The sequence below is a fragment of the Heterodontus francisci genome, chromosome 19 (genome assembly GCF_036365525.1).
Source record: "Heterodontus francisci isolate sHetFra1 chromosome 19, sHetFra1.hap1, whole genome shotgun sequence".
Lineage (NCBI taxonomy): Eukaryota > Metazoa > Chordata > Chondrichthyes > Heterodontiformes > Heterodontidae > Heterodontus > Heterodontus francisci.
Window position 1 is genome coordinate 61,056,056 of NC_090389.1, and position 14,639 is coordinate 61,070,694.

Genomic DNA, 14,639 nt, shown 5'->3' on the forward strand with positions numbered 1-14,639 from the left:
GCCATCAACAGCAGCAGAATTGTACTCAACCACAATCTGTAACCTCATGTTCCAGCATATCCCCCATTCTACCATTACCATCAAGCCAGGAGACCAACCCTGGTTCAATGAAGAGTGGAGGAGGGCATGCCAGGAGCAGCACCAGGCATACCTCAAAATGAGGTGTCAACCTGGTGAAGCTACAACACAGGACTATCTGCGTGCCAAACTGCGTAAGCAGCATGCGATAGACAGAGCTAAGCGATCCCATAACCAACGGATCAGATCTAAGCTCTGCAGTCCTGCCACATCCAGCCGTGAATGGTGCTGGACAATTAAACAACTAACTGGAGGAAGTGGCTGCACAAATATCCCGATCCTCAATGATGGGGGAGCCCAGCACATCAGTGCAAAAGATAAGGCTGAAGCATTTGCAACAATCTTCAACCAGAAGTGCCGTGTTGATGATCCATCTCGGCCTCCTCCTGAAGTCCCCAGCATCACAGATGCCAGACTTCAACCAATTCGATTCACTCCGCGTGATAACAAGAAACGACTGAAGGCACTGGATACTGCAAAAGCTATGGGCCCTGACAATATTCTGGCAATAGTACTGCAGACCTGTGCTCCAGAACTTGCCGCGCCCCTAGCCAAGCTGTTCCAGTACAGATACAACACTGGCATCTAACCTGCAATGTGGAAAATTGCCCAGGTATGTCCTGTACACAAAAAGCAGGACCAATCCAACCCAGCCAATTACCGCCTCATCAGCCTACTCTCAATCATCAGTAAAGTGATGGAAGGTGTCATCAACAGTGCCATCAAGCGGCACTTGATTAGCAATAACCTGCTCAGTGACGCTCAGTTTGGGTTCCGCCAAGGCCACTCAGCTCCTGACCTCATTACAGCCTTGGTTCAAACATGGACTAAAGAGCTAAACTCGAGGTGAGGTGAGAGTGACTGCCCTTGACATCAAGGCAGCATTTGACCGAGTATGGCATCAAGGAGCCCTAGCAAAACTGAGGTCAATGGGAATCGGGGAAAACCCTCCGCTGGCTGGAGTCATACCTAGCGCAAAGGAAGATGGTTGTGGTTGTTGGAGGTCATTCATCTGAGCTCCAGGACATCACTGCAGGAGTTCCTCAGGGTAGTGTCCTACGCCCAACCATCTTCAGCTGCTTCATCAATGACCTACCTTCAGTCATAAGGTCAGAAGTGGGGATGTTCACAGATGATTGCACAATGTTCCGCACCATTCGTGACTCTTCAGATACTGAAGCGGTCCGTGTAGAAATGCAGCAAGACCTGGACAATATCCAGGCTTGGGCTGATAAGTGGCAAGTAACATTCGCGCCACACAAGTGGCAGGCAATGACCATCTCCAACAAGAGAGAATCTAACCATCTCCCCTTGACATTCAATGGCATTATCATCGCTGAATCCCCCACTATCAACATCTTAGGGGCTACCATTGACCAGAAACTGAACTGGAGTAACCATATAAATACCGTGGCTACAAGAGCAGGTCAGAGGCTAGGAATCCTGAGGCGAGTAACTCTTACCTGCTGACTCCCCAAAGCCTGTCCACCATCTACAAGGCACAAGTCAGGAGTGTGATGGAATACTCTCCACTTGCCTGGATGGGTGCAGCTCCAACAACACTCAAGAAGCTCGACACCATCCAGGACAAAGCAGCCTGCTTGATTGGCACGCCATCTACAAACATTCACTCTCTCCACCACCGATGCACAGTGGCAGCAGCGTGTACCATCTATAAGATGCACTGCAGCAATGCACCAAGGCTCCTTTGACAGCACCTTCCAAACCCGTGACCTCTGCCAACCAGAAGGACAAGGGCAGCAAATGCATGGGAACGCCACCACCTGAAAGTTCCCCTCCAAGTCACGCACCATCCTGACTTGGAACTATGTCGCCGTTCCTTCATGGTCGCTGGGTCAAAATCCTGGAACTCCCTTTGTAACAGCACTGTGGGTACAATTACCCCAAATGGACTGCAGCGGTTCAAGAAGGTAGCACACCACCACCTTCTCAAGGGCAATTAGGGATGGGCAATAAATGTTGGCCTAGCCAGCGACGCCCACATCCCTGAATGAATTTTTAAAAAATTAATTTGCAAATGAAGCAACTTCATGAAATTCATGGGGACTTGAGGGTGAGTTGCCATTTTTTGTAAGGGTGACTGTGGAATGGTGCAAATGGTCCAGCAACTTGTGACTGTTTGCAATTCACAATATATCTTATCCTCACCACAAATTACTAGAATATTTGCACAGAAGAATCATAGAGTTGTACAGCACGCAAACAGGCCCTTTGGCCCATCGTGTCTGTGCCAGCCATCAAGTACCTATTTATTCTCTTCCCATTTTCCAGCACTTGTCCTGTACCCTTGTCTGCTATGGCATTTCAAGTGCTCATCTAAATACTTCTTAAATGTTGTGAAGGTTCCTGCCTCTACCACCCCTTCAGGCAGTGTGTTCCAGATTCCAACCACCCTTTGGGTGAAAACATTGTTCCTCAAATCCCCTCTAAACCTCCTGCCCCTTACCTTAAATCTATGCCCCCTGGTTATTGACCCCTCCGCTAAGGGAAAAAGTTTCTTCCTATCTACCCTATCGATGCCCCTCATAATTATGCATACCTCAATCAGGTCCCCCCCTCAGCCTTCTCTGCTCTAAGGAAAACAACCCTAGCCTATCCAGTCTCTCTTCATAGATGAAATGCCCCAGCCCAGGCAACATCCTAGTGAATCTCCTCTTCACCCTCTCCAGTGCAATCACATCCTTCCCATAGTGTGGCGACCAGAACTGTACACAGTACTCCAGCTGTGGCCTAACTAGCATTTTATGCAGCTCCATCATAACTTCCCTGCTCTTATATTCTATGCCTCAGCTAATAAAGGTAAGTATCCCATATGCCTTCCTAACCACCTTATCTACCTGTGAAGCTGCCTTCAGTGATCTATGGACAAGTACACCAAGGTCCCTCTGTACTTCCTAGGGTCCTACCATCCATTGTATATTCCCCTGCTAGCCCTCCCAAAATGCATCACCTCACACCTCTCAGGATTAAATGCCATTTGCCACTGCTCTGCCCATCTTACCAGCCCATCTATATCGTCCGATAATCTAAGGCTTTCTTCCTCACTATTTACGATACCACCAATTTTCGTGTTACCTACGAACTTACTGATCATACCTCCTATATTCATGTCTAAATCATGAATGTACATTACAAACCACAAAGGTCCCAGCACTGATCCCTGCGGTACACCACTGGTCACAAACTTACAATCGCAAAAACAACCCTCGGCCATCACCCTCTGCCTCCTGCCACGAAGCAAATTTTGGATCCAGTTTGCCAAATTGCCCTAGATCCCATGGGCTCTTACCACCTTAACCAATCTCCCATGTGGGACCTTATCAAAAGCCTTACTGAACTCCATGTGGACTACATCAACTGCTTTACCCTTCTCTACATATCTAGTCAACTCCTCGAAAAATTCAATCAAGTTTGTTAGACGTGATCTCCCACTGACAAAGCTATGCTGACTATCCTTGATTAATCCCTACCCCCCAAACTGAAGATTAATCCTGTCCCTCAGATTTTTTTCCAATAGTTTCACTACCACTGATGATAGGCTCACTGGCCTGTAATTACCTGGTTTATCCCTGATACCCTTCTTGAATAATGGTACCACATTCGCTGTCCTCCAGTCCTCTGGTACCTCTCCTGGGGCCAGAGAAGATTTGAAAATTTGTGTCAGAGCCCCTGCAATCTCCTCCCTTGCCTCACAGAACAGCCTGGGATACATCTTATCTGCGCCTGGGGATTTATCCACTTTTAAGCCTGCTAAAACTGCTAATACCTCCTCCCTTTCAATGCTAATTTGTTCAAGTATATCTCAATCCCCTCCCTGATCTCTACACCTACATTGTCCTTCTCCATAGTGATCACAGATGCAAAGAAATCATTCAAAACCTCACCTACACCTCCAGCTCCACACACACATTGCCACTTTGGTCCCTAATGGGCCCTACTCTTTCCCTGGTTATCCTCTTGCCCTTAATATACTTATAAAATGCCTTGGGATTTTCCTTTATCTTGCCCGCCAGTGTTTTTTCGTGCCCCCTCTTCGCTCTCTTAATTACTTTTTTATGTACCCCCCCCCTTACACTTTCTATACTCCTCTAGGGTCCCCTGAATCTGCCATAAGCCTCCTTTTTTTCCTTATCCAATCTTCTATATCCCTTGACATCCAGTGTTCCCTGGACTTGTTAGTCCTACCCTTCACCTTTACAGAAACATGTTGGCACTGAACTCTCACTATTTCCTTTTGAATGACTCCCACTGATCTGATGTAGACTTTCCTACAAGTAGCTGCTCCCAGTCCACTTTGACCAGATTCTGTTTTATCATATTGAAATCGGCCTTCCCCTAATTTAGTACCTTTACTTCTGGTCCATCTTTGTCCTTTTCCATAACCACCTTAAATCTTACACAGTTATGGTCACTATCCCTGAAATGCTCCCCCACTGACACTTCTACCACTTCTCCGGCTTCATTCCCTAGGATTAGGTCCAGTACCACCCCTTCGCTTGTTGGACTTTCTATGTGCTGGCTCAAAAATATCTCCTGTATGCACTTTATGAATTCCACCCCCTTTAAGCCTTTTGCACAAAGAATATCCCAGTTAATATTGGGGAAGTTGAAATCCCCTATTATTACCCTATTATTTTTACACCTCTCTGAGATTTGCCTACATATCTGCACCTCTCACTCTCCCTGACTGCTTGTTTGGAGGCCTGTAGTGCACTCCCAGCCAAGTGATTGCCCCCTTTTTGTTTTTAAGTTTGACCCATATGGCCTTATTTGAGGAACATTCTAAGATATCATCCCTCCTTACTGCAGTAATTGACTCCTTGATCAATATTGCAATGCCACCTCCTCTTTTACAGCTACCCCCCGGTCACGCCTGAAGATTCTATATCCTGGAATATTGAGCTGCCAGTCCTGCCCTTCCCTCAGTCATGTCTCTGTGATGGCAATAATATCATATTCCCATGTGTTAATCAATGCCCTCAATTCATCTGCCTTACTTGTAAGACTCCTTGCGGCGCAGTGGTTAGCACCACAGCCTCACAGCTCCAGGGACCCGGGTTCAATTCTGGGTACTGCCTGTGCCGACTTTGCAAGTTCTCCCTGTGATCGTGTGGGTTTTCGCCGAGTGCTCCTGTTTCCTCCCACTGCCAAAGACTTGCAGGTGATAGGTAAATTGGCCATTGTAAATTGCCCCTAGTGTAGGTCGGTGGTCGGGAATATGGGATTACTGTAGGGTCAGTATAAATGGGTGGTTCTTGGTCGGCACAGACTCGGTGGGCCGAAGGGCCTATTTCAGTGCTGTATCTCTAAATAAAATAAAAGTAAAAATTAAAAAAAATAGATGCAATCCGGCATTGCATTATTCGCTTGTGCCTTAACAGGTCCATATTTGCTCTGCCTTCCAGACTGACTCAGTTTCTCTTCTATATTTGGCTGTGCATCACCCCCTACTGCACCCCCACTCTGTATCCCATCCCCCTGCCAAATTAATTTAAACCCCCCACCCCCGCAACAGCAATAGCAAACCTCCCAGCATGGATGTTGGTCCCGTTCCGGTTCAGGTGCAACCTGTCCAACTTGTACAGGTCCCACCTTCGCCAGAAATAGACCCAGTAATCCAGGAAACTAAAGCCCTCCCTCCTTCACCATTTCTTCAGCCACGCATTCATCTGCTCTAGTCGCCTATTGCTATACTCACTCGCACGTGGCACCGGGTGTAATCCAGAGATTACAACCTTTTGAGGCCCTGCTTTTTAATCTGCTACCTAGCTCCCTAAATTTTTGTTGCAGAACCTCATCCCTCTTTCTACCGATGTCGTTGGTACCAATGTGAACCACGACCTCTGATTGTTCACCCTCCCCCTTCAGAGTGTCCTGCAGCCGCTCCATGACATCCTTGACCTGAGCACCAGGGAGTCGCGTTTGCGGCCACAGAAACTCCTATCGGTACCCCTTACGATAGACTCCCCTATCACTATAGCTCTCCCACTCTTTTTCCTCCCCTCCTGTGCAGCTGAGCTACCCGTGGTGCCACAGACTTGGCTCTTGCTGCATTCCCCTGAGAAACAAACTCCCCCCCCCCCCCCCCCCCTCAACAGTATCCAAAGCAGAATATCTGTTAGAGAGGGAGATGGACCCGGGGACTCCTGCACTACCTGCCTAGTTCTTCTTCTCTGGCTGGCAGTCACACATTCCCTTTCTGCCTGAGCAATCTTTACCTGCGGTGTGACCACCTCCTTGTATGTGCGATCCACGATGATCTCAGCCTCACAGATGCTCCACAGTGTCCCCAGCTGCTGCTTCAGATCCGAAATGCGGATTTCGAGGTAGCTGCAGCTGGAGACACTTCCTGCACACGTGTTCGCCCTGAACGCTGGAAGTGTCCCTGACTTCCCGCATTGCACAGGAGGAGCACTCTACGTTACTGAGCTGTCCCACCATGACTTACCCTTAATTTACTCAAAAAATTTAAGATTATTTACTCTAGGGACCTTGATTCCATAAAAATCACTACTTGTTATATTAAAATTAGTAATAACTAGTAATCAATAAATTATACTAATTAAAAACAAAAAACACATTTTAGTAGCCTTTTCACTGATGAGGTAGATTTTGAGACTATCTGGACAAAAAGCAGCGATGTGCATATGCAAATATCGAGACCTCCCATACATGCAAAAGATCAACACAAAAAGGAGCACTGCTCGTACAAGAAAGCCAACCAAAAAAAAGGAAATTCAAGCCTCCAAATGCAAAAAAATTCAAGTAATTCAAGTCCTTTCTCCCACCTCCCACTCAACCACCCAACTGTTTTACAAGAACACAAGAACATAAGAAGTAAGAGCAGGTGTAGCCCATTGAGTCTGCTCCGCCATTCAGAACGATCATGGCTGATCTTGGGATTCAACTCCATTTTCCCGCCCACTCACCATATCCCTTGATTCCCTGAGTGACCAAAAATCTGTCTGTTTTTCTTCTCCCCCATTCTCCTTCTTCCTTTCCCTGTCAGTTTTAGCTTTTTAAAGTTCCTGAACTGGTACAGTTGGTCTAAATCTATTCAGCAAAGAGCAGTCTTTCAGGTTTAGGTAACTCACATGGCTGGAGTTGGATCATTCATCTGGTCATGACCTTTTCTCATATTAAGGTCACAAGGTTGCTTTCAATAACAGTCAGGTCCCAAAGAAACTAACCGTGGTGGAAATCCACTTTACGCACTTAATATGAGAAGGAGAAGGGACTGTACGAAAAGAGCTCATGAGCTAAATGTCATCCATAGGCTGCAAGTCAGATACGGCCCCTCTAGGGTGCTGTTGAAGTTGGCTGCATTGTAAACTGGGATTTCATTTTTGGAGAAAAATATATATTCACAATTGCATTTTCCCTGATGGAACCATCCAGTGTAGACTGAGCCATACAGACCAGTCAGATGTCCAATTTGATCACTAGTCTGTACTGAATGGCCTAATCTCAGCTAAGGTTACATTAAGGGCATTGCAAATGGGCCTCAAAGCTGTGGACAATGGTGAGTGAAAACCTTTAGCCAAAATTTGTGGCTCTGACGTTATTCGATCTCTGCTGGAAAGTGCACATCTGGACATCAGGTGAGAAGCATGCTCAAGTCTGATGCTCCCTAAGGTTGAACAGAGCATCACCATTTACTATCTATGCTCATGCTTGAAAGGTAGTACATAGACTGCAGAGGCTGCACTTTTAGGAGTTGAAGAATAGACTATCATGTCCATTTTATCATTCAGGTGCAAAAGCTGGGCATTTGGGCTTGTGAAACTTCTAATTTGCTAATTGAAAGTTTTTTTTTCATTCATGGGATGTGGGCGTTGCTGGCTAGGCCAGCATTTATTGCCCATCCCTAATTGCCTTTGAGAAGGTGGTGGTGAGCTGCCTTCTTGAACTGCTGCAGTCCTTGGGGTGTAGGTACACCCACAGTGTTGTTAGGAAAGGAGTTCCAGGATTTTGACCCAGCGACGGTGAAGGAACGGAATATGGCATGTTGCTCTATGCCATATTCTTTATATGGCATGAAAGACATCTGGAACCAATTTAGACTCAACATGCAGGGGTATGGCTGGGGCATTGACCCAGGAACATGGCGATGTGACAGGAACTGGCAGTGACCCTCTAGATTGTGAGACAGGGCATAAGACAGAAATGAGGAACGTATCTGTGGCAGGTGACGAAGTGAGCTTTAAACTAGTTCAAGGAACATGGCTAGATAGACTGGGGCTATAACTAACTTGTGGAACAAAGTAAAACATGACTGGGTCTTGGGACGCAGTGTAAAGAGGAGAGAACATGGTCTGATAGTCTGAGAAACTTAAATTTACATTGGTAGAGAAAAAGTGATGAGTGCTTCAGCTTCATCTCTTGATTTCCTCTCAATGTCAGACTCAGTATCTCCTACAAACTTATTACTTCTGACATGGTAATCAGCACTTAATATTTAAATAATCGTAATTGAGGGAAAAAGTTACCAATGTAACAGATTCTTAATATTGAAGCTGATGAAGGTTTTTTGAGTTGCGTACAATAAAATGCTGTAGCAACTTATTTTTCCAAACTTAAAGCTCTTGTATTTGCATGTTTCACTTTATGGCTAACATAATCAGAGAAAATTTTTCACAAATTAAAATTGTGAACATGATGTTTACTTTTCTTTCTCTCAGTGTACAGAGCCACAGAAATTATTCAACATTGCAAATGAACTTCTGCTCACAGAAGAAGCCTATGTGAAAAGGCTTCACCTTCTGGATCAGGTAATGCAAAACATTAACTGGATTCAGCTGGCAATAAAATATGTTTTAAGATATTTGTTTGTTGATTTGGAATAGTTTTCGACTCTAAAATAAACTGAAGATTTATTAAAGATTGTTATCTGAATTTCAAACAGGATTTTTTTTTAAATACCATTTTTGCTCTGTACAAGGAGTTAGTCAGCATAATAGGAAATAGCTGAAACAGGCCACAAAAGGTTATATGCTTCAGGATAGCAGAGAAAGACACACTGAAGCTACAGGAGATGGAGGAACACAGACAAATACTGCTTGAAAATTGGTCATGTAGCTTTTGCTCAGGTTGGTTGGCCACATAAAGTGTTGCAGACCTGAGTCCTATTCTTGTGAATGTCACCATTCTAAAATTACAAGAGACGATTGTACTTTAATTAAAATAGTGATATGAATGTTGTACATATCCCACTTTTGACTAATGTTTAGTCTTTTTAATCTTCAAAAACTACATAAGCTAAATAATATGAGAACTGAATGTGTCATTCTTTTCAAATAGTCTGCCTTGCCATTTTTGATGGTAGAGAATAATTTGAGGGATTTGTGCTCATGCAATTATGTTTCCGTATGAGAATATATGGTCACCACATATCATTAACACTTCTCTATTCAAGTGCCTATGAAGAGTAGCTGGTCCATCAAACCTGCCCCACACCATTATGGCTAAACTAGTGTTCCCAGGCTCATAGCCATATAGTCTCCTCTGAGAGGCAAAATAACAGATTAAAAAAAGCCCAGGGCCAATACTCTGTAAATTTTCTCTTTGACCACCTCAGGTAATCAAAACCAGTCTAGTAGATCACACGAACCAAGTGTTATTTATTGAATCTATTAACAAAAAAAATCACTACACTATCCAAGAACAAAGCACCCCATCCACCACCTGAAACATTTATCCCTCCACTACTGGCACACAGTGGCAGCAGTGTGTACCATATACACGATGCACTGCAGCAACTCAACGAGCCTCCTTCAACAACACTTTCCAAACCTGTGATCTCCACCACCTAGAAGGAGAAGGCCAGCAGATGCATGGAAACACCACCACCTGCAACGTCACCTCCAAGACACACACCATCCTGACTTGGAGCTACATTGGCATTCCTTCACTATCGCTGTTCAAAATCCTGGAACTTCCTCCCTAACAGCTCTGTGGGTGTACCTACACCACATGGACTGCAGCTGTTCAAGAAGGCAGCTCACCATCACCTTATCGAGGGCAATTGAGGATGGGCAATAAATTCTGGCCTAGCCAGCGACGCCCACATCCCAAGAACGAATTTTAAAAATCTATTGATTTAGTTGATTTCGAACACTCAATTAAACTGTTTATATTGAACCAGATTTTTCAATTTACATTTTTATTTATGGAAGGATATCTTTTCTAAACATGGAGAGCACCTAAATATTCTGTATCACATTACATAAGCTGCTTCTTGTCTGCAGAGCTAATTAGCATAACTAATGAAAACTGGTGTTTTAATTTTGTGACTTAATTATGATTATACAAAATATGTGATCAGGTTGCAAAAGCCAATATAAGGAAATAATGCACGCTTAACTTTTCAAATCTGTTCGAGGCTGTAAGCACTGAATGAATGATTTGGTGGCGATATGGGTAGGAGATATGAAAAATTGCTAATCTGTGGAGTTCATTTGGATGCTGCCAAAGCTGCTATTGATGCTGCTGTCCCTTTTGATGATTTTTACAGATAGGATATTTGCTTTAATCTTAACCACTTTTTATTTTTTATTTGTCCCCTTTCTCCCATACTGCTAGAAGCAGATGTGTTACTGGGCAGCTGGTCCTGGTATTCATTGATATGAACTTGGCAGCTTAAATACTTGATGTTTAAATACGTTTGTGGGGCTGTGGCGGGTGGGAGGTGATTTTCCTGTTGGCTATCAGCAAAATAAAGAATGCGTAACTGTGTTGTAACTAGCGAACAGTGGAAATTTCTCCAGTGTTAAATTTGTAGCAAAATTGAAGATGCATCGTTCACAGGGTTGTGTTGTCTATGCTAACAGCGCTTGAAACATTATTGAGCATTCCATCTCAAAGCTGCCATGAGGTTCAGGAGTTCAATGTTTATAAATGCAAGTGCTTGCTCATTGGGCCTGTTAAATTGGCAATGAATTTCATACTGTGATGCTATATGCACACATGTGTCTCTAATTATACAGGCAATTCAGCATGGTTCCTCACTTTTTATGATTTGTCATCCTTTATAAGTTCAATGGAGATGAATGGTAAATGGCTGTGATTAAAGAAATATCCACATGTATACTACACATCTGAAATGCCAAGGGGAGTACTTAATTAAAAGCAATCATTTATCTAAGTTTTTCCAAGATCACTTGCTAAAGTAAATAGATTTAAATTGAGTGGCTTTAGAAATCATTTTTTTTCCCTGTCACTCCAGAAATAATGGCTTTTCAGATAAAGCTTGTTTCAGTGTTTTGTACAGAATTTGAAAACCAATCTGTGTTAGTTGAAACAATCGATTTCCATCTGTTCCAGTCCATGCATATCATTACACCAGCTATTGTTACTGTTCTTTTTTAATAGGTATTTTGCACCAAATTGAATGAAGCCAACATTCCACAAGATGTGATTACTGGGATCTTCTCGAACATCTCTTCAATCTATTGCTTTCATGACCAATTTCTATTACCAGGATTAAAGACCAGAATTACAGAAGAATGGTGAGTTTAAAAAAAAATAAACTCTAAAATATATATATATATATAGAGAGAGAGAGAGAGAGAAAATGAGAAATCAGAACCATGATATTCTGAAAGTGATTTTTTTTGTTAAAAAGTATTTTTTTAAGGAATTTATAGTTGAGCTGAATAATTGATGGACCAGTTTCTTTTTTTAAAAAAAGAGAGCCTTCAAGACAACACTGAGGAAGCCGGATTGGCAACAATGTTGCTGGCTGTCACATGGCTCGGGTTAGGCTTGGAACAGAAACCTGTTAACGGGGCAAAGAAATGACAAGTGCCCCTTTGACTGGACAAGTCCAGTAGTACCAGAGCACCTGGGATGGACAGAAAACTGACAAGCTTTTTGGTTGTTTCAATGTGTGTATGTTTTACCTTCTGGAAGAGGATAGTCAAGTCTGCTGAAGTGTTAAGGCAGGAGAAGAGACGACAACCAAGCTCGTTTTCCAGCAATTCCATAAAAGGCCCTATGAAGTCCACTGTGTCAATTTGTCTTGTTTCCTGTATCAATTTGTCTTGTTTCCTGTATTTGAAGAAAGCCTGCTAAAAAAATAATTCTCAACACCACCTGAAAATAAATACTTTAGAAAGCTTAGAGGTTTTTTGAAAGTGCAGGGCTTAAAAATAAAAAAGGAAATTAGAAAAGCCAAGAGAGGGCATGATAAATTATTGGCACGTAAAATTAAGGAAAACCCGAAGATGTTTTATCAGTACATTAAGAGCAAGAGGATAACTAAGGAAAGGGTAGGGCCTATCAGATGTACAAGGGAACTTATGCATGGATGCAGCAGATGTGGGCAGTGTTCTTAATGAGTACTTTGTCTCTGTCTTCACAATAGTGACGGTTGATGCAGACATTGTAGTTAAAGAGGAGGATGTGAAATATTAGCTATGATAAGCATAATGAGAGAGGAAGTACTAGAGGGCCTGACATCCTTAAGTGGAAAAATTGCCAGGGCCAGAAAGATTGCATCCCAGGTTGTTAAAGGAAGCCAGGGAGGAAATAACGGATGCTCTTCAAATCCTTACTCGATACCGGCGAGGTATCAGATGATTGGAGATCTGTGAACGTTGTACCATTGTTTAAAAAGGGTGCGAGGGATAGGCCAAATAATTATAGGCCAGTCAGTCTGACCTCGGTGGTGGGTAAATTATTAAAATAAATTCTGAGGGACAGGATAAACTGCATGGATTAATCAGGGATAGTCGGCATGGATTTGTTAAGGGAAGGTCATGTCTTACTAACTTGATTGAGCTTTTTGAGGAAGGAACAAGAAGGATTGATGAGGGTAGTGCAGTGGATGTGGTCTACGTGGATTTTAGTAAGGCATTTGACAAGGTCCCTGTCATGCAGGCCCCCACCTGCCACGAATGAGGCATATTAATTTTGTCATATGAACATTGATTTTAAACTTGTGGGAAGAAGAGAAGGCCTGTTATGAGGGTTGTCAGACACTTAGCCGAAAAACATTTGCATACTAACACAGTGCTTGTGGAGACAAAAGGACCATTCCCTGACGCGTTCAACCCACAATGGATTTTGATCACCAGACATTGAAGGTGTAAGGAAGAGCATTCCAGAGACTGCTAAGGTGATACCATCCACAAAAGCCAGGACTGATTAAATCAGCTGGTCACATGACTAACTGGCTGGTACAGGGTTTTTTTGAACGAACAACGGAGTTTTTGAACTCAGAAAAGACTGCTCCTGGTGGAGTGACAAGACCTCTCCTGTCTGCTCCCATCTCTTTCTCGCAAGAAACAAAGGGTAGTAGTTGACGGATGTTTTTGCGAATGGAAAGCGGTTTCCAGTGGGGTTCCACAGGGCTCAGTGTTGGGTCCCTTGCTGTTTGTGGTATATATTAATGATTTGGACTTAAATGTGGGAGGCATGATTGGGAAATTTGCTGATGACACAAAAATTGGCTGTGTGGTTGATAGTGAAGAGGAGAGCTGTCGACTCCAGAATGATATCAATGGTTTGATTGAGTGGGCAGAGAAGTGGCAAATGGAAATCAATCCAGAAAAGTGTGAGGTAGTGTATTTGGGGAGGGCAAACAAAGCGAGGGAATACGCAATAAATGGGAGGATATTGAGAGGGGTAGCAGAAGTGAGAGACCTCGGATTGCATGTCCACAGGTCCCTGAAGGTTGCAGGACAGGTAGATAGAGTGGTGAAGAAGGCATATGGAATGCTTTCCTTTATCTGCCGAAGTATAGAATACAAAAACAGGGATGTAATGAACTGTATAAAACACTGGTTAGGCCACAGCTGGAGTATTGCATACAGTTCTGGTCACCACATTACAGAAAGGACATAATTGCTCTGGAGAGAGTACAGAGGAGATTTACAAGAATGTTGTCAGGGCTTGAAAGTTGCAGTTATGAGGAAAGATTGGATAGACTATGGTTGTTTTCCTTAGAACAGAGGAGACTGAGGGGTGACTTAATTGAGGTATACAAAGTTATGAGGGGCCTAGATAGAGTAGACAGGAAGGACCTGATCCCCGAGCGGAGAGGTCAATTACCAGGGGGCAAAGATTTAAGGTGATTGGTAGAAGGATTAGAGGGGACATGAGGAAAGCCTTTTTCACCTAGAGGGTGGTGGATGTCTGGAATTTACTAGCAGGAATGGTGATGGAGGCAGAACCCTGGACATGCACCTGAAGTGCTGTAACTTGCAAGGCTATGGACCAAGTGCTGGAAGGTGGGATTAGATTGGGTGGCTAGTTTTTTCGGCCAGCACGGACACGATGGGCTGAATGGCTTCCTTCTGTGTTGTAATTATTCTACGGTTCTAAGAGAATTGTTCTAGGGGGATTTCAGTGGCCTGTCTGCGTGTGCTCAGAGGTTGGACTATGTGCCAATTTTGGGGCAGCGTGTCTCATCTGTTTTGTTCAGGGGTGGGCAAGTGATCTGCCTGGGTATTTTTTGTCTGTAACAGAGCTCTGATACAAACATTCCTCTTTTTTTTTTTGGTTAACCAGTATACATATATGTGTGTGAGTGTGAGATG

General features: G+C 43.6%; 1 protein-coding gene across 2 annotated transcripts in view; it reads left to right on the forward strand.

The window, feature by feature from the left end:
* The window catches only part of LOC137380100 (FYVE, RhoGEF and PH domain-containing protein 3-like), a 263,386-nt gene that overhangs the window by 180,558 nt on the left and 68,189 nt on the right, over nt 1–14,639 (forward strand). For both annotated transcript variants that reach the window (XM_068051736.1, XM_068051737.1), the window contains 2 exons: nt 8,781–8,870; nt 11,470–11,606. In XM_068051736.1, the coding sequence (XP_067907837.1) occupies nt 8,781–8,870; nt 11,470–11,606 (227 nt within the window). The remainder of the gene's footprint in view (nt 1–8,780; nt 8,871–11,469; nt 11,607–14,639) is intronic.